Consider the following 25,712-nt stretch of genomic DNA (forward strand, 5'->3'; position numbering starts at 1 on the left):
CGTGCAGGGCGAGCATCAGCAGGGCCTGGATGCGGGTGAGATCGGGCACAGCGAGGTTGGAGCCGTCGGCGCCGGCCAGCCGGCTGCGCAAGGCCGTGGCGTAGAACTCGGAGGCGACCAGCGGGTTGGACGGGTGGCCCGGCGACGAGGGGGAATGGTAGGCGGCCAGTTGGGGATGGAAGCGAGCGGTGAGGGCGAGAACGCCGAGCGGGAGAAGGGGGTTCGGGGTGGCTTTGGGCGCTGGGGGAGTCTGCGCTGGGTCGCGCGACGTCTCAGGCTGCGCGGCGGGAGCCACGGGGGCCGGATTGACGGTGGTGGTGGTGGTGGTGGAGGCCGAGGCGGCCGAGTGAGCACCCGGCAGCTGCCGAATCTGACCCATGAAGGAGGCGGGATGGAGGAAGGGCAAGAAGGTGGCGTAGTGGGATTGGAAGAGGTCGAAAACGGTCTCCCAGACCTTGAGGGTCAGGATGGACGAGTCCAGCACGTCCAGCGAGGCCTTGGCGGCATCTTTGGCGGCGGCCGAGAGGCCGACAGCCTTCCGCGAACGCTGTCGTTTCGGGCTGTCCCAGTCTCCATTGCGATCCTCTCCATCGGCCATGGCGGCAATATCCCGTTTGGCGGCACCGCCGCCCACCCCGATGGCGGGAGTAGGATAGACGCACTCCCGGCCGGAGGATTCGCAGGCGCGACAGGTGGTGTCAATACCGGCGTTGACGCATTTGATCTTGCTGCGACGGCAGCGAGCACAGGCGATACTCGAGCGCATGGTGAAGGAAGTGTGAGGGCGAGAGACGGAATGCCCGCCTCTCTGGGATCGGATACAGCGGAGAGATGGAAGAAGAGGAGAGAGGACGACGCAGGGGGGATTGGAAGGAGGAGAGGAGAAGAGAGAGAGAGGACCAAGCGGCCCACGACAGAGGAGGAACACGTGTGAGAGAGATGGTGGTGAGTTTGCTTCGGATCCCGCGGTATTTCTCCGGTAATATTTCCCCGGGAGCCCGGACGATAATAAAGGGGGGGGGTAGAAAGAGCCGAGAAGCGGCGACTGGAGGAGGTAGATCGGTGTTAGATAGAGGGCATGGAGGGGGAGTCGAGAGAGAGAGAGAGAGAGAGAGAGAGAGAGAGAGAGAGAGAGAGAGAGAGAGACTAACCGGGATATAGAAATCCGGGGATCTGGGGGATTTGCAGGGGGGGAAGAGAGGGAAGGGGAGAAGAAGAGGAGAGGAGGAGGAGGGAAGAGAAGAGGATCTGGAGGACCGGGGAAGCTAGAGAATAAGAATGTGTGCGACGTGTGGGTATGAAAACGTCCGAGACGGGGAGAGAAGGGAAAAGAGGTTCCCCGTGGACCCAGAAAATGGAAATGAGAAAAGGAAATGGGAAAAAATAAAAAAAATAAAAATGGAAAAAATGGAAAAATGGAAAAGACGCGGAGTGTGGGGGAGAGTTTGCAGGCCGGAGATGGGGAATTTAGTCGGGATACTGCGCTGTGGGGAATCATCGAGGGATTCTTCCTGGACTTCGTGATGATCTCGTTATCTACATAGGAGTGATCTTGTTTCTGTTCTTCTCCTCGATAGTCTCCTCTCTACGCTATCATCTACCTCTGTCCTCTTCCCTACGTTTCTACCAGCACCGCAAGAGACTCTCGACGCAGTCCATCCCCAGCCGGTTAGTCACGCCGGCCGGAGTGGGGAGTCCGAGTGCCGAGAATGTGATTGAGCTCGGACGGAGATTCGATGATGATGATGATGATGATTATGATTACGATTACTTTATGATTGTGTCGGGGTATTATTCTGGTTTCTGGTCTAATTCTCCCGATGGCCATCATGGCTCTATCCCTCTTGATCATGGAATCATGGAGGGAATCGATCGGCTAAATGCAGGTAGAATCCACGGTCCTCGGGAACGGTCGAGGCGGTCCAGAGCCGACCCGATCTATGATCCTCCTTCAGCGGATAATATGGAATATAGGTATTCTCATCATGATACAATCAGTATATCATTCTCCTAGGATCGAGCTCTCTACTCAGAAGACATTCCTCTTCAGTCCGCCATCCGTCCATTCGAAGTGAGTCGACCCGATGATGCCGGTTACCAGCATCCGTGTGGAACATCAATTCCCATTACCTAAGGATTCTCCGACGAATTGTCGTCGGAACATCAACCTCCATCCATCCTCCCTCCCGGACGACGGACGGTCTCTACCTATCCGCCGTAGGGACGCAGGACGGTCTCCTCATATGCGGAATATCCCCGTCTGATCATCTGGGGTGCAGCCGGTTTCGACATTCCACGGTACCGACCTTTATAACCTTCCGCCGGAGAATGAGGGGAAACCCCGGCAAATCATCCCATTCCTGGGGGAGGCTGGCGGTGTCATGACCCCTGCATGAACCTCGGGTATTGACCACCACCACACCTCTTCATTTTCGTTGGCAACAGCAAGGGCTTCTCGGACCTCCCCGCGGGGAGTCACTCGATCCTGGTCGTGTTCGCCGATTGGGTGGTCACCACCAGGATGCTATCCCGATCGACACGGCGTCAGGAGGGACATTTGGTTGTCCATGCACCCAACCTCTTGTCCCTGTCCTACTCGGCAACACACAGCGACTCCGCAGGCCGCAGGTGTGTCCCCTCCCTCTCGTCCTGGCCCAGGCCAGTCCAGTCCAGTCCCCTCAGGCGACTCTCCGACCGACTGATCGGAACTGGAGCCACAACCCGGTCAGTCCCCGCGCATTTAACCGGTTGTCCCGTGGCCGCTACTCGGTCCCGGCCGGAGCCTGTGATTGGGCGTGTGCCCCCATCCGAGGCCCCCAACTGGAAGCGAACCGACCCCGCAAATTCCTCTGGGACGACGTCGGACATCCCCGGAGCCTCTCTACTCTACCCTGCTCTTTTCGGTAAATCCACGCGCCGCCATCGTCAGTCTCTGAAGGCCTGTCCAGCCCTGGTGCACCAGGGCTAGGTCCTCCCAATCGTCACAATCTCAAGCAGTACCGCCCCTGTTCAACCTTGTTCAACCCACCCTATCACACCCAATCCCCCCCTGCTCCGTAACCTAGGTACGACTTCGGCACGGCAACACTGCGGTTGATCCGTCCACGACAAGGGCAATCCGTCCCGAGAACGGTCGAATGAATTCATATCGATTCCACCCACGCGGGTGACTCCACCCTCCTCCTCGTCCAATCCACCACTCACCATCCCGCTGACACCTCCCTCGTCCCGTATCCACCGCCCTCTCATTTGTCCTCCACGCCACGCTCCTCTCCTCCGCCTTCCCTCTCTTCCTGCCCTCCGGTCCCCCCGTCGGTCACAGGCGAAGTGCCACTCGGAGCATCTCCTAGCGCTCTTCTCCTCCGGCCCTGGCTCAACTCACTTCCGCAGTCTGGGGAAAGCCGGAGAATCTCGTTCTGTTCTAATCCTTTGAGCCGAGTCTCCTCGCTGACTTCCGAGGCTGGTCGGGATGTGCCTGGCTTGCATTTGATCCTCTGTCGTCGGTCTCTTATGAAATACGACATCACGCAGAAGTATGCAGTCCCTTGGATTGGTCGTCCTCGTAGTTCCCTTAACTTTACTTTAGAGATTCACGTGATGACTCCGGCCTTTCGGAACATCAAGCTACGCAGTACTGCAACAATGTTCAGCAGGGCTGATATCTAAGCGGTCTCAGTATGCAATCAGGCACAAAGTATACTCGCCCATCTGTCCAACTCTAATAGTATCGAAAAATCCACCTACCTTGGACAAAACCACGCAGCACCGACTAATACCCCATGTTAGCCATCTTCTCCGCTGAAGGAATCGGCTCAGGCATCTCTACACGCAGTCCCCCTTCTTATCTGCAACCCGTTCAAAATAATCACAGCTCGCCATCTGGCACCTCCTGAACAAGCTCTACCGGATCTTGCTGTCCTTGCCGCTCATCTGGGTCCGCGTCAAAAACCCGCAAAGACACACGGGATTGTCCGCATGAATGCCACGGTCGTCCGCGAAGATGAGAAAGCCGCCGCATCGCACACGGGAGTAATATCGACGGCCTTCGTTGCCGTTCGATGGGTCGCAAGTGCGAAGTAAGTACGCCGAATTCCTCGCACTCCCGGCTTCTGGCAGGCGGTCTCTCGAGTGAACGGTGTCCGACCCGTCGCGGGACCGGCTGTCCCGGTAGATGCATTGTCTGCCGCAGGAGTGGTGGTGGTACCCCCCTGTTTGACGCCCAATAGCCGGATGTAGGCTTTGAAGCTTTCGTGGCCTTCGTATTTCTCGAACTCGTCGTAGTTTTCGTAGTTTTCGTTGCCAGGGGTTTCTTCATCGCTCGATTCCTCTTTCATCACTGGTTCGGGGGGCTCGACGGTGTAGACTCTGAGACTTCTATTAGGTTTCTCGAGGGAGACATTGGAAGTGTAGAGGTGGGTGGTTTTCTCGATCTCTTCCTTTCAGGGGCTCGTCGGTAACCACGCAGATGGTGGCTTGTGGCCGATCAGACGGTTGACTGTGCGGAGAAAGGGTACTCTCTAAGTATGGAGTACATGGATGAAGTGCTATTTCGAGAACGTAGGAGAGGATATAGCAAGTGACTGGAGTAAATTGCTAGTTGTCAGGTGAGAAAGTCGGGTTGATGGGACTTCGACGATGAAGATATATTCCCAACCCACTGTGCTGACCACTCGATGCTGCCAAAAACGTAGACATACTGCGTAGTCTGTTGTCCATAGATGATGATCTGTTTAACGTATTGTCGGAACCCATTTCTTCTCTATATAGACTAGTCAACGAGGTTTTCTACTGTGCCGGCGTGTGGTAGCCACAGCTCCGCAGCCAGCGCAGCTCGGGCTAAATCTGACCGAACTACGCAGTACAGACCATCTCGACCCAAGCCGACATCTTCATCTCCGTCAGGGTCCAGAATATTTACCCGATCAGGTTGGCGCGGGATGGGCCGGGGGATACCGATCTTGGAGATGCTCGGCGTTTCCTCCGAACAGTGCTCTCCCAGCTGGCCGCCCAGCTGCTACTCCAACGGGATGCTCTACCGGGAGGACTCCGAGTATTCCGTATCGCATCGATATCTTGATTGGATCGCAAATTGGGAACAAGTATATAGACATAGAAGAAGACAGGGCCACATGTTCACGGCCCGAATGAGATTACAACGTATAAAGCTGATGCTGAATCGTACGTATTAAGCGCCCCGGTTCTCACTGGTCGGGTAGAACCTGGCCGGGTGTTAGCTGTCTCATGTTTGTCTTAGGGGGTGCAGGGAGAGAGGAGACGAACCAGGCAGCCACCGCGATAATAATGTACATCATCATTAGCAGAACGCCCTCAAGCCAGTGGGACTTGCCATCGGCAATGAGATAGTTCACCTGCGGCACTTCGTTAGAACGATCGAGTAGATTCCCACGGACGCAAACGTGTCATACCAATAGGACCGAAACGAAGAGCAGAATTACTTGGAAACCGTCGAAATAGAGCGTCTACCAGCTCTGTGTCAGCACTGCCACGATCAATGGCCAGAAAACATCCTACTCACCATATCGTCATTACCCAGAATCCACCCCAGGATCACAATCAGCGGCAGCACCAGCAGCGCAATCTGCATGCTAGACCCCACCGCCACACCGATCGACAAGTCCATCTTATCCTTGCAGGCCACCGTCACAGCAGTGGCATGCTCAGCCGCATTACCCACGATAGGCAGCAAGATCAGTCCGACAAAGGTCTCCGAGACCCCGCCAGTCGCCGTAATCGCATCGATGGAATCCACCTGTTCCTGCAGTCAGCCACTTCTGTCGGATAGGTATTCAAGGAGCACGACGCACCATGAACTCGGCGCACAGCGCCACCAGCGCTGTCGAAATGGCCAATGTCAGCACGGCAACCCAGATGTGCAATTGCGGCTCCTCGGGCTCGTCGCCCGGGTCTTTAATCTCCATATGCTGCGCGTTGTGGCCCGCCAGGGTGGCGGACATTTTGCCGATCTGCGCAATGCCACGACTGGCGTCGCCTTCGGCGATGCGCTGGCGGCGCTTCTCGACCTTTGGACTCGGGCTGTTGTAGATGTCCGTGTGCGACTTCAGCTGGAAGAAGAGGTAGCAGCCGTAGACGACAAGGAGGATCACGCTTGTGCCTGGTCCGGATGGTTAGCTTGTTGCAGGGAGAACACGCACGGGAAGCCGGAGACGTACCACGGGAGAGAGGCGCCACGCCAGTGTTGCCAGCTGTGACTGTTAGCTATGCGTTGCGGGAAGAACTCGCACTCACTCACCATTAGACCAGTTGTGGAAGGCAGTGGGAATGATCAGGGCGCCCACGGCGAGCGCCAACAGACTCGCAGCAGTCTGCGCGACGACGACGTTGAAATGCTGCTCGAGACGGTTGATACCGCCGAAGAAGAAACACATTCCCATGACCAGGAGCAGATTAGAGAGCATACTTCCAATCAGTGACTCCTGGACGATGCCAACTTTGCCGTCGACCAGAGCAATGATGGCGACGATCAATTCGACCGCATTCCTAGACAGGTTGGCTTCATTCAGAGACAGCGGTGAGGGACATACCCGAAACTGGCGTTGAGCAGACCGCCGATTGTTTCTCCGGTGCTGCTGGGGTTAGTCGGGGGGGCTTTTCTCCCGCTAGATTGAGAACGTACCGCAGGGCGATTTCCTCCGTCGCGTAACTCAGCATGGCAGCCAGCGGGCTATCGATGGGTCAGTTGTGTCGGGGTCGTGGGGCGGAAAGCATCATACATAATGGCGATGAAATTCACCACAAAGACCGCTACCGGGTTGACATCGACATAGTTCAAGGCGACTGCACACGGGTTAGTCGAATTCCTTCCGACGCTCTGCAACACTCACTTCCAACCGGCGCAGCCAGGATCAGAACATTGATCCACGAGTTGAAGATGGTGGCCTTGATCTGGTTGCCGACGGTGAACTTGGGCTGGGTGTCCAAATCCTTGTCGTCACTGGCGCCGTTCACGCTATAGTCATCCTCGGACGGGCCATCCAGCTTCGTGGTCTTCCGCTTCCGCGGCACACCGGGCAGGTCCTCGGTGGCCGCGTCGGGGGCCGAGACATTGATGGGGTCGGTGCTGTGCATGGACGGGTCAGGGCCTCCACGGTCGATGCTCTCCAGTCGCGAGACCTGGTCGGTACCAGACGACTCGGGCGGGAAGGAGAAAGAATGCTCGGGGCCTGAGAGACCATCGGTCATGTCCCTGCGGCGACGCCGCTCCTCGGAGGAGCGAACGTCGCCGGCGGTGCGCACGGGGGCCAGGCGACTCTCGAGCTGGATGGAGTCGGAGCGGCGAGGGCGCGCGCGAAACTTCTTGAATGGGTTGTGCGACGACGGCTCGCCTTCCTCGTCGTACCAGGCGAGGTTCCTGGCGTGGCGGCGATAGATGTCTGAAGACCGCGGCGCGGACAGGGGTTAGGGGACGGTTGGCCAAGGGGATGGGGCCGAGCGACTTACGCATGGTGACGAGTAAATTGCTTGTTTTTGGGCGATCAACGAGGCTGCAGATGGTATATGAAAGTCGGTATGAGGAGGAAGGCTACTGAGTCTCGTGGAATAGGGTGTGTGGGATGTGGTGGGCTGGTGGTGCCAACGCAGCAGGATGCGTGTTCGAGCGGATTGACGAGTTACGAGCGGCCCAAGCCCGATGGAGGGCGAGCAGGTAGGCACAGGTGAGGTCCTAGATACTCCGTATACGCGGTAGGCAGGTAGATCTGGCGCTGTGTTGTGGCTGAAATGCGAAGACGCAGCCTCAGATCTTGATGGCAACAAGCCTCAGCTGACGGTGGGGAGGGAGATCCAGGAGGGAAAGCGAGAGAAGATGAGTAATAGTAATGATAATAATAATAAAATTAGAAGAAAAAGAGGTTAATTAAACCAAGAGGTCCAAGAGCAGGGGACCAGGAGGGCAGGACGGCAAGATGCGAAAGAATGACAACCGTCAACAAGGGAGACGAGGGGGAAAAAAAGAAAAAAAAAAGAAAAAGGAAAAAAAGTCAAAAGAGTGCCGAATAGACTTTTCTGATCGACAACTGATCCAGGAGAAGCCTAAAGAGCAAAGGTGAGGTGGTGAATTGCAGGAGGGCGCAGTAGACGCTGTGAAGAAAGGAGATTGTGGCTGTGTTGGTCTAGCGCAAGCAGATCGGAGCCAGAATGGCCGGTTGTGGTATGTGGTGGCCACCCGTGGCATCAGCGGTCTGGGATGTCTTGATTGATTGATGACTTGGAATGACATGGTCGCGCAGGGAGGCGCAGTCTCGAATTTCATGTATGGACTTTCACGTACTCGCACGCGCGGTGAGGCGTGGCCATCTGAAGATTCCTTGCTTGATGCTTCAATTGAAGCTGAGACGCCAAGGTGGATGTGCGAGTGGAGGCGGACCAAGCATCCGGCGAAGCTTTCTTGTCCTTCTTGTCCTTCTTGTCGTTGTGCCACACGTTGGCAGGTTGATATTTGGTGTTTCATAGTTCCATGGATGGATCCGAGGGTTCAGGTGGCCAACCGTGCTGGATGAAGTATGTGGAGGGTTGGGAGGGGCGACAGGAAGAGACAGGGGATGGCGTAGAATAGATTGTATGACATCATGACGAATGAAAACGGGGTGAGGGGGGGGGGGTGTTCAAGGTCGATGTATGGTGTACTGCGTAGGAGGTAAGAATAGAAAAGCACGAGATTCGAAGATATCAGGATAAGAAGTATGAAGGAGGATGTTTCAGAGGAAGAGGATCCATGGATAAAGGAGAGGGAAGCGAAAGGACCTGAGGCAGCCATGTTACCGTACCATACCAGGTAATTTACAGCCAAAACAGGGTCCTCCAGTCAGGGTCTCGAATTGGACCCTTTCCCCTCCTTTCTGGGAAGGGTCTGTTGATCAATACATTTTGATACCCTTCTTACACTGGTACGAGGTACTACTGTACCTACTACCAGGTACATCAGGTACAGGACATCTTGATCAACAATTTCTTCTCTATCGTATAAGTATATCGAAGGAGACGTATAATAGATAGATATCTCGCAGATACTTCCATCCATACCCAGATACATCACATAGAACTACCACCTTCATGTCTTCACCTCATACTTCAGCTTGCGCAATCACTCGGAATAGAAACTTACCCACCAGCCCACACCCTCTCCACCACTCACCACTCGCTCCCCCTTTCCCTCGTCCTCTTCTTCCTCTTCCTTTTCTCCCTCTTCTCTCCCTCTTCCTCTCTTCCTCTCTTCCTCCTTCTCCTCCTTCATCACATCCCTTCTTCTTCTTCTTCCTTCGTTTATCCTCCTTATATCCACGGCCCAGTGTGTCTGCCGTCGTCACTCGTTGTCCTCAATTCCTCCTATCTCATCTTCAACTTGGCTTCACTTGGCGGATCGACTGGTTCACCCGCTTGTCGTTTCTTGTCTGTAGATCATCCATCTCCATATTGTCTCGGCGTGCATTCGTTAGACTCGCCTTTTCTCCATCATGAAGCTCTCGTTCGCCCTCGCTGGTGCCTCCCTCGTGGGAAGTGCCTTGGCCACCTTGCCCGCCATCGAGTCCAAGGGCAACAAGTTCTTCTACTCCAACAACGGCACTGAATTGTAAGTCTCTCCATGGAGATCCCTTCATTGCCATTCAGAACTGACCCCCTCCAGCTTCATCCGTGGTGTCGCCTATCAACGTATGCCTCCCAACACATTCCCATCCCGTGTCATTCCAACCATCCCCCGTACTAACCCCCCACAGAGGAGTACTCGACCAACGGTACCTCCGAGTCCAACGGCGACTATGTCGATCCCTTGGCCGACAACTCTCAGTGCGAGCGTGACATCCCGTACCTCAAACAGCTCCGCACCAATGTCATTCGTACCTACGCGGTCGACCCCACCGCCAACCATGACCGTTGCATGAAGCTCCTGGACGATGCCGGCATCTACCTGATCACCGATCTGTCGGCTCCTTCCGAATCCATCAACCGCGGCGATCCCCAGTGGAACACCGACCTCTATGAGCGCTACACCGCCGTCGTCGATGCCTTCGCCAACTACTCCAACGTCATCGGTTTCTTCGCTGGTAATGAGGTCGCCAACGACAACAACAACACCAACTCCATTGCCTACGTCAAGGCCGCCGTGCGTGACATGAAGGCCTACATCAAGGCCAAGAACTACCGTACCTCTCTGGCCATCGGTTACGCCACCGATGACGATGCCAGCATCCGTGCCGACCTCAAGGACTACCTTGTCTGTGGTGACACCGACGCCCGCATCGACATGTTTGGCTACAACATCTACGAGTGGTGCGGTGACTCCTCCTTCAAGACCTCCGGCTACCAGGCCCGTACCCAGGAGTTCAAGGACTTCCCCGTCCCCGCCTTCTTCTCCGAGTACGGCTGCAACGACCCGGAGCCCCGTCGCTTCACCGATGTCCCCGTCCTCTTCGGCCCCCAGATGAACGACGTCTGGAGCGGTGGTATCGTCTACATGTACTTCCAGGAGGCCAACAACTACGGTCTGGTCGACGTCGATGGCGACAAGGTCTCCACCCGCGACGACTTCTCCTACCTGTCGTCCCAGATGGAGAAGGCCACCGCCACTGGCGTGAACAGCGCCAGCTACACTGCGTCCGCCGCCGTGACCCCCTCCTGCCCCGCCGTCGGCTCCAAATGGGGCGCCTCGGATGAACTCCCGCCTTCCCCGAACCCCGACCTCTGCTCCTGCATGGTCAAGTCCCTTTCCTGCGTGGTGAAGGACTCGGTCAAGGAGAAGCAGTACGGTGACCTGTTCGACTACATCTGTGCCAAGGGTGACTGTGCCGGTATCGCCTCCAACTCCACCAAGGGTGACTACGGCGCCTACAGTGTCTGCTCGTCCAAGGACCAGCTCTCCTTCGTCATGGACCGCTACTACAAGGCCCAGAACAAGGCCTCGGATGCCTGTGACTTCAACGGTTCCGGCCAGACCCAGAAGGCCTCCAGCGCCGACAGCTGCTCTTCTCTTCTGAAGCAGGCGGGCAGTGCCGGTACCGGCACTGTGACTGCTTCTCCCACCTCCGGTGGCACCGGCAGCATGGCCAGCTCGACCTCCGAGGCTGCTGCTGGCGTTGCGGCCAGCCCCATGGCTGTCAAGGTTGGCAACTGGCAGATGGGAGCCTATCTGATGACCGCTCTGGTCGCGGGCGCGGGCATGATCCTGCTGTAAGCGAGGGCGTAACTCATGCCATGTATCTGGTGCAATCAATGTATATGGGACTCCGTACGGAGGTGGATTGGCTAGTGTATTCTTTTGTGAATTTTGATTTCTTGTCGCGTAAATAATTAGCAAGTATGTGTTGTTTTACGAGCTGCTAATCTTCTTGATTTCCATACATCTAACCAAGATGTTGTTAGGCTTTATACATGATTCTCTGTACACCACGTTTCCCCTGAGAAGGCAGCCTTCCCGAGACATGGTATGTGGTTTAGACAGCGGTTGATTACAGCTCGGTCTCAGTATCCTGGTTCACTTCCGCAGATGGCGAAAGGTCCAGACAGCAACCGTATGACATCTTTTTCATTCTCTCACTCGTTCATCTTATATTAAATCCAAAATGTATCAAGTACCGAGTCCCTCAGTGCCCAAGTGACCTATATCAATCGTAGTCCCGTCTCTGCTGGCATGCTCTATCTAGATTTGCTCGATATCGGCTGTTGTCGCCGACTCGGTGGTCACGACCGAGCCGGCTGTGGATACTTCGGCCACACAAACGGCATGCCGACTGCGCGGAAACTTCTCCGTGAACTAGAGAGATTATTTATATTCGCATGGGCCATGGAGAGATTGATCGCTGCATCTTTGAGTCTACTACCTCATGGCCGGCCATGGGACATACTCCGGACTTGGTATCGCGCCCAGCCTCGGCGTCTTCTTCCTCCACCTCCGCGCGAGACGAGGAAGCTGGTAATGTCCCCGGCTCAGATCTCGAGCCCCAAAAGTCCAACCCGCTGGGGAAGGGGTATGATCTGCCCACCTGGCGAAAATGCATCATCTTGTTTGTCGTCAGCTGGATGACTCTGGCCGTCACCTTCTCCAGCACGTCTCTCTTGCCCGCAACGCCGGAGATCGCCGCCGAGTTCAACACCACCGCCGAGACGCTCAATATCACCAATGCGGGCGTGCTCCTGGCCATGGGCTTCTCCTCGCTGATCTGGGGCCCCATGAATAACCTCATCGGCCGTCGCCATTCCTACAACTTGGCCATCTTGATCCTCTGCGCCTGCTCCGCCGGCACCGCCGCCAGCATCAACCTGCATATGTTTACGGCCATGCGCGTCTTGAGCGGTTTGACGGGCACATCTTTCATGGTTTCCGGCCAGACCATCCTGGCCGACATCTTTGAGCCGGTAGGCCCCCTCCCCTACTCCGGCTCTCCCTGACGAGCAGTGGCTGACTGTTGGCAGGTCGTTCGAGGCACCGCCGTGGGCTTTTTCATGACGGGCACCGTCTGCGGTCCAGCCATCGGCCCCTGCATCGGAGGCATCATCGTCACCTTTGCCAGCTGGCGCATCATCTATTGGCTACAGCTGGGCATGACCGGGCTCGGCCTCGCGCTCTCCGTCCTCTTCGTCCCGAGCATCCAACAGGAGGGCAAGACCGACGAGAAGAAGCCGCACCGCTCCGTCGTCGAGCTTCTCTTGCTCTTCAACCCTGTCCGCATCCTCCGCCAATACGTCTACCCCAACATCTTCCTTTGCGTGCGCTGTCCCATCCCTCCCCCCGGGGGGCAAACAGATCCGAACTCCCCGTCACTAACCCCGGCCAGGACCTCACCTGCGGCCTCCTCTCGACCTTCATGTACGCGGTGCTCACCTCCGCCCGCTCCATCTTCAACCCGCGCTTCCACCTCACCACCGCCCTCGTCAGCGGCCTCTTCTACCTCGCCCCCGGTGGCGGCTTCCTGATCGGCAGCATCGTCGGCGGCCGTCTCTCCGACCGCACCGTACGCCGCTACATCGCCCGCCGCGACGGCCTGCGTCTCCCCCAGGATCGCCTCAACAGCGGCCTGGCTACGCTCTTCGGCGTGCTGCCAATCGCGGCGCTCATCTACGGCTGGACCCTGCAGGAAGAAAAGGGCGGCATGGTCGTGCCGATCATCAGCGCGTTCTTCGGTGGGTGGGGATTGATGGGCTCGTTTAATAGCTTGAATACATATGCTGCTGGTGGGTTTCCCCCTTTAAATCCCTTGTAAATATCCTATGGGTCAAATGAGCTGACGCTGATGGGCCGCAGAGGCGCTGCCGCATAAGCGCGGCGAGGTCATCGCCGGGAAGTACATCATCCAGTATATCTTCTCGGCGGGGAGTAGTGCGCTCGTGCTCCCGATCATCAATCGCATTGGTGTCGGGTGGACGTTTACGATCTGCGTGTTCTTTTCGCTGCTTGGGGGTGCGCTCGTGCTGGTTATTACGAGGTGGGGGGTGGATATGCAGCGTTGGGCGGAGCGGAGGTGGAATATTGCTGCGAAGCCGGAGTTCTAGCGGACGCATATAGAGTAATGTAATAGATAGACTAGATTTCGGTATGATCTATGCGGTTACGCTTACGAGGTGATGAGTAGACTGTTGCTGCGGTATTCACTACAATCCATGACACGTATACAGACTCTCGTCGTTCATGAATGTGTCCACCGGATGCAGCAGCCCCAGGTCGAAATCCGACTGCGCCAGAAAGTCCTGCATCGTCGGCTCCAGGAACGTCATCGCTGTCGGGAACCCCAGCCCCGTGGTAGCCGGCAGTCCGGGCTGGCTGTATCCTGGCGGATGCAGGGGCAAGGAAGCAGGGGCAGCGTCGGCATCCGGAGCGGCCATCACCGGCGCCTCTGTCAGTGCGGCTGCATTGGTGCTTGCGGGGGCTGGCTGCATCGCCGCGGAGGTTGCTGCCGGGATGGTCGTCGCATGGGGGAGGGTGGTGGGCGCCGCCGCCGCCGCCGCCGCCGTCGCAGCAGAGCTCGACACAGCCCCCGAGACGGCGGCCCCGTACCGGTCGAGACAAGCCTTCACCTGCTCGAGGTTCCCGTGGAACTCGGCGGCGGCGAGATTGCCGTTCTCGCTCATGGAGCGCAGCACCTCGAGGCCTGTTTCGAAGGCGCCGAGGTCAGACGGGCGGCCGATGGGGAGGAAGCTCGACATGGCGAGGATGAGCGCGGACGAGAAGAGGTAGTGCGCGTGGAAGTAGCCGAAGACCGGGAGGGAGCCGTGGATCCATTTGGTGAGGATGAGGGAGTGGGAGTGGCGGGCGGCGTGGATGCAGGCTTCGGCGAGGGTGAGGACGGGCTGGGCCGGGGAGGAGGAGGAGGACTCGTTGAGCCTGATGAGGAGGTGGAGGAGGGTGGGGCGGGTGGTGAGGATGACGCACTGGTTGAAGGCGAGATGCAGCGAGGAGACGTGTTTGTGGTTCAGCTCGGGGTCGTCCTCGTTCAGGCGGAGGTGCGCGGGGAGGGACTCGACCCAGGTCTTGAGTGCCTTGAGCAGCTTCTGCACCCGCTGGAGGAAGGTCTCGTTGTACTTGCGGCGGCTGTAGAGCTTGGCGATAGTCTCGCCGACGATACGCGCGAGCTGGATGTTGGCGGCCATGTGGTCCGTGTCGGAGAACTGCTCGTCGTGGCGCTGCGGCGGGCTGATGCTGGCCGGCATGTCGACGTGGATGTCGTCGTCGAGGATCTGCGACGTCTGGCCCATCTTCGATCCCCACATGCGGTCGAACGTGTAGATCGTCCACCAGATGCGGACGCGGTGTTGTCGCTCCACCGGGTCGATAAGCTGCGACTCCGGGATGTTGTGGTTGAGGCCAATGGAGAGGCCCAGCCGCATGGCCGTGCCGACCAGCACGAGGGCCGAGTTGCGGCGGTTCAGGTAGTAGGAGAAAAGGGACTGCCGTTGTCAGTTAGATACCAATAATGTAGGAGAATCGGGGAGGGGGCTCCAACGAGTAACAGGAGGCTCTCGAGGTGAGTGATGCTCGTGCGCTCCGGGAGCATCTGCACCATGCTCAAGGCCCGTGCGAAATACGGGGTGCCGGGGACACGCGAGCCCGAGGACGGTTCGGCCCGCTTGGAGTAGGCCTCGCCGAAGGCGAAGAGCGCGAAGAACTTGCACTGGTTGATCGTGCAGGCGAAGTCGGCGGTCCGGTAGATCTCCTCGAGTTTGTCGAGGGTGGCCTTGCGCAGAAACAGGTGGTAGATGACGCCCACCTGGCGCAGGGCGATCTTCACCAGCAGCCGGGCCTGCTGCAGACTGGGCCAGTCCGGGTCGGTGGCATTGGCTGCCGCCAGATTCTCCTCCGTGACATACTGCGTGCGGGGGATATGCGGCAGGGCGTTGTTGCCGGTCAGAAAGCGGCGAAACCGTGTGGCGAACGCGGTGCAGGCGGCCTCGCCGATGAAGATGGGCGGCGCCGACGGATCATACCGGTGAAACCAGGCCCGGTCCCCAATGAGCGGGTTGCGCACGCTTGTGTTGCTCTCGTCGGGCACCCCTGCAGGACGAGACGGGCCTGAGTCGGCATCTGGCTCTACTTCGGCAGCGATGGCCGAGGGTGCCGACTGCTCTTTGAGCCGGCGGTTTTCCGAGACCAGTAGATTCAGGTAGCTGATCAGACGTTAGCGGGATCGGTGGGTAGTCAAAAGTATAGATGTACGGGAGGAAATAAGCATGGAGTCAGGAATGGTACTTCGTACCTTTCACTGACTTTGATCTGACGGTCCCGAGCAGCATATGCACATTCGTCCGCACAGCCGACTTGCCGGCATTTGATGCAAGGGAGGTCTCCCGAGCATTTGATTTTATGAGCATGGCATCGTTGACAACTGGATTTTGGGTCAGTCCGGATTCACAGTAGTCATTCACAGATGGCGATCGTACGCAACGAATTTTCTCCGTTTCGAGGGCTCTCCAGAGTCAGCGGGTCTGCTGGGTCTTTTGCGGTTCATGACTGGCCCAGCATCTTTTTGAGATGCAACGAGCTGCTCCCGGGATCAAAGTCGTCCACCGTACTTGCTACACGAGGTGTGTGTTGGCAGACTCGGCGGATGAGGGAGATTGCCGGATGTTGTCGTTCAAGGTTGACGGGCCAAGCCGGCTATCGGCTAATGTCGCCGAACTCCACGCCAGACGTATTTTTAGTCCAATCTCTATGGATTGGAGCTGTGGATACCTACGTTCCAAAGGATAAGACGAATCATATGGGGTGAAAGATAATCAACAACGTTCTGGCGTGGTTTATGCCATACTAGACTGTACGTAGATATGCGACGAATGTTCCACCGGGGATTTTTCGAGCTATCAATCCTCCATAATGGAGTTCGTTAACCTAATCTCCCTATTTGTGTCGCTGAAGAATAAAGAGTTCCCAGGATCCGGGACTAGATGTGGCAACTATGCGTAGACAATGCTAGAATCAATTAGTAAAGTGGCATCGACGGCACTCACGAACTGTGAAAGGTAGTAGATTCGTGCGATGATGGCAAGACAGGCACAGACACTATACTTCTGATTGCAGCCGAGCTCGTATTTCTATCTTACAGGCAGTCCGCAGCCAAAATACCACAGATCCCAGGGTTTAGGCTTTGTCGACATCTTACCACCGGGCCAAAGCCTGCTAAATGACTCCAGCAATGCTCAGATCTAATATTCCACGGATCACTTGCGCTTATCCATCGGTAGTTTGACGATCCGCGTAAAGGGAATAACAGGACAGGACCGTGAAATTGTTGAGCATGTCGATTATGCCCGTGGTGGGTAGATATACATAATGAGTTATTCATCTAGACCGGATTGTGTTGGTCCTGCAGTAGCTCTTTGCGGCGCAGTGCGATGGTACTGTGACCGACATCCTCGGTTGCTTTGACACCTGCCGTTAGTTGATGTTGACGATGGATGTAATATGCCACGCTAGATAGACTTTGGACTGATTCAAGTTGTCCAGACAGAGGATCCAAAGTCATATGGTCTGGAAGTGCCATATCGACACAGTCTATAGCCGGACAAGCCGGCTAGTTACAGGGAGGCAGTAACCGCTCCTGGACTTATTAAGTCTAAAGCCGTTGGACAGACCGTTCCTGGTTGCTTGTGAAAAAAAAAAAAAAAAGGTAGAAGCGCGCAGGATGGATTGATTCCATCATGCAGCCTTCCCTAGAGCAAGTTCATAAGGGAGTCAGCCCAATGGTTGACAGACCGATAGGGCCTTGACCTTCGAAGCCCAAACCCCGTAAGACCATCCCTTCTATCTTGCCCATATCTGTGGCATTCACCCGTGGTATACTGTATGCCTGACAGGATATATCACCGAAGTCTGGTGACTTGTAAAAAATGCAATAATGCAACCCGGAGGGAATCCAACCCATCGACAACCTTCTGTCGAGGGCGTCGTGGAAGCAAAACACTCCAACCCTCCTTCGGGCTTATTATTCCATATCGATTCAAGACCTTTGACGAAACCAAATTCGGAGAATCAAAACAATGTGTGGCTACCAGAGAAGGGAGTTGTGAGAAGCGCCGCAGATGTCCCAGGGACGGAATGGTGCGCTCGCAGTCATCAATATCGTCGATATTAGCGTAGAACGTGGGTTCTCCGAGATCGATTGGAGTGTATGGGATAGAGAATCGTTGCCTGGTGGTTCCCGGGCAGCTCTCAGCCTCTGTCAGAAACTTCATGGCGGCGAATTATGAACCGAGAAGGTGGTAGAGGCGGAGGGTCGAGGGAAATCTCGGAGCATGCTACCCAGGATTGCCCGGCGGATGGCCGTAAGCATTCTCTTAAGCATCTGCGAGGGCACATGGGGTCGAAACGACAGGGTTCGAGGGGGGCGCGTCCGAGATGTCGGCTGTTGATGGGCCAGGGCGTTGATGTTGTCATTCTTCGAGCGCAGTTCGGGTAGCTGCTGGGGCTGCAGGGCCCAGAAAAAGCGAGAATTGATCGTGATTACGTATCCCCGGCTGGGCAGTGTGGAAGAAATGCGAAATGGATGGAGTATGGGGAATTGATGGGAGACGGAACCTTTCTCCTAACCAATGAAGACACCCAGCGACTACCACCAACCCCCCAAAGCTCTAGCAAAACGGACTGACTTCTTGCGTCCCCTCATTTTCTCTTCTTCCCAAACCATCGCCCCTCGACCATGGATGTGGTCTCCCATCGTCATTTTTGGAGTCTGTTCTCTCCTCATCTCTGCTGACCTATCCTCGTCCGTTTCACTTCCCATCCTACCTTACAACCCCTGTTTGGTGGCGCACGACGCCCCTGCCCCAACGAACTGACGGGTTATCACCATCGATGGGAAAGCGGAGTATAGTACGTTGCTACTGTATCTGCACGCGAATGGGGAACCCGTGTTCATTTGATTGATAAACTGGGAGGAGGACACGCGGCAGATCGCTCGCGAGGCTGCTGTTCCACAAGGGGCTCCTCGACCGAGAGGAAAACTCTGCCAACGTCACTGGGTAAGCGGTGTTGGTGGTAGAAGGGCTGTATTGTGGTGGCTAAATTTTTGTCTGTCATAGACCACGATCAGTATCCGGCGTCGTATAAAGCGTCGACAATAAACGCCCAATCGATGGCGTGATGACCGGAACGAGACGCGAGTCCAGTCGATCCGAACCCTTCCATTCAAACACGCCATCCTGCCTGTTCGACGTGAATTGGGGATGGGCATAACTACTGGAAGGGAAAGATGCTAGAACCCTTTTCTTGATGTGTGGTTTATGAGTTGTGGCGAAGAGACTCAGATGCGCCTTGTCATTGATAACCCAACGGATGGACGCATTAGACACCCAATCATACAACCATTTGTTTGCCAGCCCAATATTGGTCGCATATTGGGCTGGTGAGTTCCGCTGCCGGACCATTGCTCGGATTGCAACGTGGTTTCCACGTTTCCAATCCCCGAGCACGCCAATTCACGAGGCATGACTGATGGACCTGACTGATGGACATGAACAACTCTCATGATCCATTTAACTTGTCAAGCGCATGGCCTTCGACGAGTGTCATCGTTCCACCATCCCAATAATGAAGCCTCGGTAATTTGCTCATAGGGGAGAACGTCCCTGGTGTCTTGTTATTAGACACGAAGAACTATGTTCCGAAAGGATGTCTCTTGATTGGTCACGCCTTGGGGCATCATCCACCAATCCCGCTGGTAAGCGTACGATAAGATGCCGTCGTCAATGTGCAGGGTCGTTGTATGGTCCGATATTGGAACCTTTGTCTCTGTCACCACATGGCTTTCAGTGCCGCAACGGATGAATCTGCGCAATGTCGAATTTTTGGGAAACAGTGGTTTTCCTCAAAGCTGGCTGCGCGTGGTTAGATGGTTCATTTATCCCTCTACGACCCTCAACGGCAAGACAGATAGCCCGTGAAATGACAAAGCAGATCAACATCGATCAAGCCCATATCCCGAGCGGACTTGGGATCGCTTTGGTGAAACAATGGGTCTTGTGAAGAAGACCTCGAGTATCGGTCAAGGGTCTGGGCCTGATACGCCGGTGTCCCCGGCGTTTTTCCTGGGACGAAAGTTTGACGTATGCACGGGGCTGCGGTTGACGTCTCGTCTTGCCATTTCGCGGTGACCTTTCTGGAACTTTTGATGAGATCAGCGCCTCAACTCTCCAGAAAAGCCGATTGATCTTCGGCAAATTCGACGGGAGAGGATGTTCATTCAGCACTGGTCAGCGTTTTAACATGCCATTGAACCACCTACTGAGCCCTGGAACGAAGCCTCATACCCGAGTCACGCTCCTAGCTGGCGTGTTGGCGTGGACGCCCGGGCAGAGCCAAGAGGCAACGCAAGAAACCCCAGCAAATGTGCGAAGGGGAAAGCAGATCAGAGCTGCATGACTGCTCACTTCCAAGTTGCAGCCCTGGGCTTAGGCACTGCTCTGGCCTCTTTTTATTTTATTTCCGCCCAGAATTTCCCTTGTATTCCCTGTGGCCGGGTTAAAGAAAGTTTAAAATTCTTCTTTGTTTGTACTGGTTTATTTTACCTTATCACTTTTTTTTTATTTTGTTTATTTTTATTTTTATTTTTATTTTTTTATCATTATTTTCACCCTGCGAATTTCCATGGCCGTCTGGTGGATGGTCCCATGCCTATCATCCCAGACAACGAACGCCTTGTACTTTGATTACCCTCGTTTCTTACCACGTCGGAACCACAGCCGATGCCTGCCGGCCAGTCACAATGCGGCTATGTCTTCCAGCCTATCACCGCCCCCGATCCCCACGCCATTTTGGCTCTGCTTTCCACCAGGATTTATTATTGTTTTGTTCAGTAAGGGCACTTCCATGGTGGTCGGAGTTTGTGGCTGCTTCTGTCCTCAGCACCTGCTTCCAACCCAGGCAGTCTTTCATTTTCCTGGCCGTTCGCCCTACCGAAATCCCCAAGAGGGCTGGCGCAGAGCAGGCCGGTCGAGTGTCCTCATCCTTGACAATAATAATGAGTGATCCCAACCGCCCTCCTCCTTTTCAATATTCGTCTTACCTAGGCCCGCTTGACCTGGTAGAACATGACGTCTCTCTTAGCGACGGGGCTGGCTCCCACTACTCCCAACCGTTTGTCGGGCCGCAAGTCAGCTTTGAGACGGTCGCTGGTTTTGCTGAAAACCCCGCCGGGACTTCTCGGGTCAACAACGCCAGTGAATGGTCTATGAACTCCAAAGTGCCCATTCCCAGATCTGCCCAGCCAAGCAGCTGGACCAGTAGTGGTCGTGTCAGCCGTGCTTGCGAGAACTGTCGCGAGCAAAAAGCCAAATGTAGCGGCCATCGCCCAACTTGTCAACGATGCCAGGAGGCAGGCATCCGCTGCTCATATGGAGACAGGAAGCGCGAGAAGGTGGCCAAGTGTGTGATGATCAAACTTGCAACCATATCCGGATCACTGAGTTCTAACGAGAGACAATAGGCAACTCAGCGATCTCACGAGCCAGGTACAGATGTACGAGTCACTCTTGCGAGAAATTAGCCCAAAACTGGATCCCCAATCTGCACAGTACGTCGAGCAGGTCGTGAATGAAGTAAGCACCATTGGGAGCACCGTCCTGCGCATTTCTCTCCCCCCACCCCCGTGAACTATTTTGAGCTTTCATGTTTATACGGACTTCCTCCTAATACTCCCTTACCAGAAGCTCGACATCGACCAGGCGGCTAACCGAAAGCCTTCGATCTCTCTGGCAACCCTTAGAAATGAGCCGGTTGAGCCTGCTGTTGCCTCGGGCTCTGATGTGGATTCATCACTTGTGGCCTTGGATTACACTAATGAGGATTTTAACCGCGACGAGAAGATACAAGCTATGGGCTTCGTAGGCCAACATTCCGAAATCGCATGGTTCTACAGACTAAAACGCATGCTTGGACGGTCTATTTTAAAAGGCGCCTCCGATCGACTCTCAGTTTCTTCGGTGAATTTCTTCCTAGATGACTCGGATATCCCTGTTAGGGCAGATGTTGATCTAGGTCAGCGACCTCCGCAGGCAGTCGCTGATCAGCTCGTGGACAATTACTTCCAAGCAGTGCATCCGTCTTTCCCGGTCATTGGGAAGGTGATATTTTTGCGGCAATATAAATCTTTCTCTTCTACGCCTTTCGTCCGACCTGGAAAGAGGTGGCTAGCGATCCTCAACTTGGTGTACGCTATCGCTACCCGGTATTTACGACAGATGGAAGTGGAATCAACTATCGCCCCAGATGATGACATTGTCTATTTCTCAAGAGCATGGAAACTAAGCATGAGCGATGATGCATTGTTAGATCATCCCAACCTACAGCAGGTCCAGGTGGAAGCCCTCACTTCTTTCTATCTGGCGTCTGTTGCACAGGTGAACCGGTACGTTGCCTAAGGCTCTGCATTGAACCTGGTCTAATCCCGCTTACAGTTCATGGAGAATTTGCGGTATTTGCGTACGGTCTGCTGTCGCTATGGGGCTAAACCTTCGGAATGAGAGCAGCACCGTTGTGCATACGTCAAAAGAAACTCGCTACCGTGTTTGGTGGTCAATCTACCTGCTAGATGTCTCACTTTCTGTTATGACAGGCCGTCCCCCCAACGTTGCCAGTGCCTTTTGCACTACCCCTCTTCCAGTGCCCTTCAGAGAAGAAGATTTCCTAGATGAGAATGTCGCCCAGTTGATTTCCGACCATGAGGCTCGAAGCATGTTCATGGAAAGCTTGAGCTTAAAGGGGCCAGCCACCCCAACAACGGAGATATCAACTCCGCCTGAGACAGGCTCTGTCCTTAACATGGGAAAACCTTGTGAACAGGTTGCCTCCAGTGCGGTCAAGTCCCTGATACCGAATATCTCGCTCTACTTTCTTCATAGTGTAGCACTGGGCCTGATTATGAGGGAGTCTATTGATAAACTATATGCTCCAGGTGCTGCCCAGAAGCTCTGGCATGAGATAGAGGCACAAATCTCCGAACTGAATGGAAAGGCTGACGCTTGGCTCGCAAGACTTCCTGCCGCTTTTCACTTCACCCAAGGCACTCGATCCTTCGAGAGGCAACGTGTAAGCCTGGCGTTCCTCTTCTACAGCGCTAAGATCCTCATCACTCAGCCATGCCTCAGTCGCCTTGCCCGATATGGGTCCAATGATGACACGCAAGGGAGCTTTTGTGACATAATGGCTGCCATGTGCGTCGACCTGGCTGCCCAGGTGTTAGATCTGTTACCTGACTCTCCCGACCCTACGTGGGCGTATCATGTTTCACCTTGGTGGTCCATCTTGCACTACCTCATGCAATCTGCTGCCGTGCTTCTAACCGAGCTTCTCTTCCTCGCGAAACGAGGGTCTGTTAAACAGAAGATGTTGCTCGAGAGATTATGCAGGACAGGTTATTGGCTAACAGAATTGTCACGAAGAGACACATCGTTTCATAGAGCTCTTGAAGTGTGCCGGGGCATTGTCGCTCAGAAAACTGAGGAGTCAGATGCCGAGATTCGTGCTATTTTTGAGAGCTGATCTGCCCGAAAGACCTTAGGTCTTTGGTTCACTCGACGTCGTTTGGGTCAGTTTAGGTCGAGGCTTATGTTATTTTCTCCACGTACTGGGTCGCCGACCTTCTGATGAGAAACCCCAGTCAGCCTTTCCAATCACGTGAGGCAAGTTGGGGAACCCTCCGGATAGTCCATTTTGGTTCAGGACAATAACTGATAGGATCGGCATATTCGACGGTGACCCCTCAATGGGATGTCTTAAAGCCGGAAAGATCTTCACCGGTATTGCAGATGTGCATGTTTCCGCCTCAGCACGTCTCTTAGACCTTTCGGTAGGACTTCAAGTCCCGGATGGCTATGCTACTATTGAAGAGGCTCCTGTGGTTGACTGGTCTTCACCCTTTTCATGCAGTCCAATTTCCCAATCCATTATTCCATCGAAGCATCAGATCAAAGTAATTTTACCTATGATCTAGAATATAACCCACTTAAGCTATGCCTTCCTGGCCCCAGAGGACAAGTTCAAACTGTACTGCGTACTGTGTACTGGATAGGCCAAGCTTACAAGCTCCCTATCATTCGCACAGGTCTTTGCCCAAGTGGGGATGTAGCGATTGCTCTGCGCCAACTGGTACAAGGATAGATCATTGGACCCGACCACCGGACCCCGTTGGGCCTGATTCGCACGCAATACTAGTTCAGTGTCAACACGGATAGTTTCTGCGGAACGACACTTCCAAGGTGATGATGACCTCGGAGCAATCATCATCTCTGGTCATGTCCAGTCGGTTCCTTCCGTTCCTCGTTGTGGGTCATTACCCACCTAGAACGCATCAATCATTTGCTGGCAGTCGACTCCGTCACAGCGGCAAGTTCATCCTTGGGTATGAGTCTATTGGTACTGCTGGGCTAGACATGCCTAACCCTTGCATACGCAGTTAGTCTCTATCCCTAACTGGGGCTTTCTCCCTTCCCATGCGATCCAAGTCATCTGGAGTTCATGGCGCCAGATCATTAAATTGAAACATCGACACGGACAACTCCAATAAAATGCGTTGGAACAGATATTCCCCCCTACGCCCGTTGGGTTTTACTAAATAGTATGTACGCTTATTATTGCTTCAGTGATACGGCCCAGTCAAAATCAAGGCAGCCGTAGGCCTGATATCCGGCTCGCCGTAGTGGGTGCGGTACCCGATCTATTATTACCTGCGTACGGATGGACAGAGCTTCTGACGGGGAAATATCGGAGACCAACCGGAATGTTCTTGGTACCAAGAGACAGGTACAGTTAATGTGCTGACAATCTGCCTTGCCCCCGGAGACTAAATAAAAAGGACGGTGGTCAGCAAACAAGCGTGTCTCGTATTGATCATCTATCAAGCCCTGTCCACGCGGCTTGGATGTGACACCAAGGCTAATCACGTCGGGCTGGGAGAGACGAAAAGGCTAGTTTGGACTAAAAACCCCCTCCTCACTTGCCCATTGAGGAAATTGCATACGATAAAGCATTACGAGGCCGAGTAATTGAGATACCGAACAGAGATCAAGACGAGAAGGGGGACGGAGAAGCGGGAGTTCTCCATTATTTGGAAGAGAGTACTCCGTAGCTTCCTATAGACTAAGAAATTGTGGAGAGGGTTGCCGAATCAAATTGTCACCTTAAGCCGCTCTCACCTCTCCCGGTATCTTCCCGTCCAGACGCTGCTTGGAAACGTCGCCAGCGCCGTGGGTACTGATATCTTGCAAACGTGACCCACTCTAAGATGTGGAATCCCTGCTGGGGACGTAATTGTTGGTATTGGACTATCCCAGCCGACACTGGCGTGGATACGAAGTACTCGAATACCTATTGAAGCTGGAATAATGTAAAACCGAATCTTACCATTACGACATTAAGAGCCAATCTGCATGAATCGTGTCTGATGGTGATGTGCCCTCGCTGTATGCCAATAGGAATGACAGTTTGACAACTGCCGAGTGTCAGTGCTGCCATTCTTCACGTTGTTGGCCAGGGAGCAGATGTCAGGATGGACCGGTGCATCGGTAGTGCTACCATATGGACGATCCTCGAATTAAACAGGGTTTTAGCCTCCAATCCCCGATCAACCCAAATCCCGAAAGTCCGTGGGTTCGATTGCTCCACACTCGAATGAGAGTTCAATAATCGCAGAATAGCGAGAAAAGAGAGTTCGGGGGGGAATCTTTATTATCAACGTTAATCGCTAGACCGTAGTTGATCACGAACCCGGCTGTGCTTATTGCAATTCATTGTTCGGTGGCTAGCGAAAAGATACTGAACACCCAAGACAGGCGACTGTTCATTGAATGCAGATTTACAAGGGGGTGTGCCCTGAACCCTGTTCTGACGGACGTCAGCTCGATACTAATGCATCTCGGTTAGCGTCTTCGTTGTTCCGGAACTTCGTATGCCGGCCAGGACAGAAGACAATTCACCACTCGTTCCTCTGATATGCTGACTTGATTCCCCTTCTTGGCAATGACCATGGTAGCACCAACGGGGGTGTTCAATTTCGGCCCCAATTCCGTTCTTCGTCCGGTGAGATGTCCATGCATTTCTGCATTAGTACGGAGGACTCAGTTAGGTGTCAAGATCGGCATCTGCACGTCTTTCCATAAAGGACGCAGATCTGCTCTTCCGACCCGACAAGAGCATTTCTCATATCCTTTCGGATAGGTTGTGACAGGCCCCGCTAGGGGGGTCAACCTCTGTACTGCGT

At 54.7% G+C, this 25,712-nt stretch overlaps 7 protein-coding genes across 7 annotated transcripts; 3 read left to right on the top strand and 4 right to left on the bottom strand.

The window, feature by feature from the left end:
• Positions 1-3,653: 3,653 nt before the first annotated feature.
• On the bottom strand, positions 3,654-4,718 carry BDV59DRAFT_130124 (uncharacterized protein). Its single transcript, XM_073686960.1, has 3 exons — positions 4,698-4,718; positions 3,745-4,580; positions 3,654-3,662 (listed from the first exon to the last, which is right to left on the bottom strand). Exon 2 carries the CDS (start codon positions 4,313-4,315, stop codon positions 3,866-3,868), a length of 450 nt encoding a protein of 149 aa, XP_073550977.1. The 5' UTR covers positions 4,316-4,580; positions 4,698-4,718; the 3' UTR covers positions 3,654-3,662; positions 3,745-3,865.
• Positions 4,719-4,968: 250 nt separating this feature from the next.
• Positions 4,969-7,723, bottom strand: BDV59DRAFT_130045 (sodium/calcium transporter). The gene is made up of 12 exons (XM_073686958.1): positions 7,480-7,723; positions 6,864-7,412; positions 6,753-6,816; positions 6,656-6,703; positions 6,564-6,605; positions 6,272-6,519; positions 6,192-6,224; positions 5,826-6,133; positions 5,537-5,770; positions 5,427-5,480; positions 5,281-5,369; positions 4,969-5,219 (listed from the first exon to the last, which is right to left on the bottom strand). Exons 1-12 carry the CDS (start codon positions 7,481-7,483, stop codon positions 5,186-5,188), a joined length of 1,707 nt encoding a protein of 568 aa, XP_073550978.1. The 5' UTR covers positions 7,484-7,723; the 3' UTR covers positions 4,969-5,185.
• Positions 7,720-8,641, bottom strand: BDV59DRAFT_130053 (uncharacterized protein). Its single transcript, XM_073686959.1, has one exon. The coding sequence runs from the start codon at positions 8,486-8,488 to the stop codon at positions 7,964-7,966; it is 525 nt and encodes a 174-aa protein (XP_073550979.1). The 5' UTR covers positions 8,489-8,641; the 3' UTR covers positions 7,720-7,963.
• A 418-nt stretch (positions 8,642-9,059) lies between these two features.
• On the top strand, positions 9,060-11,632 carry BDV59DRAFT_130161 (glycoside hydrolase family 72 protein). Its single transcript, XM_073686961.1, has 3 exons — positions 9,060-9,607; positions 9,662-9,687; positions 9,753-11,632. Exons 1-3 carry the CDS (start codon positions 9,492-9,494, stop codon positions 11,204-11,206), a joined length of 1,596 nt encoding a protein of 531 aa, XP_073550980.1. The 5' UTR covers positions 9,060-9,491; the 3' UTR covers positions 11,207-11,632.
• Positions 11,633-11,865: 233 nt separating this feature from the next.
• BDV59DRAFT_199425 (putative MFS transporter) lies at positions 11,866-13,521 on the top strand (the record flags this gene model as incomplete). Its single annotated transcript, XM_073693365.1, has 4 exons — positions 11,866-12,387; positions 12,445-12,738; positions 12,807-13,203; positions 13,274-13,521. The coding sequence occupies 4 exons, from the start codon at positions 11,866-11,868 to the stop codon at positions 13,519-13,521; spliced, it is 1,461 nt and encodes a 486-aa protein (XP_073550981.1).
• On the bottom strand, positions 13,270-16,265 carry BDV59DRAFT_130542 (transcription factor domain-containing protein). The gene is made up of 4 exons (XM_073686963.1): positions 15,904-16,265; positions 15,720-15,848; positions 14,970-15,630; positions 13,270-14,913 (listed from the first exon to the last, which is right to left on the bottom strand). Exons 1-4 carry the CDS (start codon positions 15,969-15,971, stop codon positions 13,621-13,623), a joined length of 2,151 nt encoding a protein of 716 aa, XP_073550982.1. The 5' UTR covers positions 15,972-16,265; the 3' UTR covers positions 13,270-13,620.
• A 3,746-nt stretch (positions 16,266-20,011) lies between these two features.
• On the top strand, positions 20,012-23,479 carry BDV59DRAFT_172327 (putative C6 transcription factor). The gene is made up of 5 exons (XM_073688698.1): positions 20,012-20,881; positions 20,943-21,054; positions 21,163-21,863; positions 21,913-23,303; positions 23,384-23,479. The coding sequence occupies exons 1-4, from the start codon at positions 20,223-20,225 to the stop codon at positions 22,994-22,996; spliced, it is 2,556 nt and encodes an 851-aa protein (XP_073550983.1). The 5' UTR covers positions 20,012-20,222; the 3' UTR covers positions 22,997-23,303; positions 23,384-23,479.
• The last annotated feature ends 2,233 nt before the right edge of the window (positions 23,480-25,712 follow it).

Source organism: Aspergillus ambiguus (genome assembly GCF_047715705.1).
Source record: "Aspergillus ambiguus strain CBS 117.58 unplaced genomic scaffold BDV59scaffold_5, whole genome shotgun sequence".
Taxonomy (NCBI): Eukaryota; Fungi; Ascomycota; class Eurotiomycetes; order Eurotiales; family Aspergillaceae; genus Aspergillus; species Aspergillus ambiguus.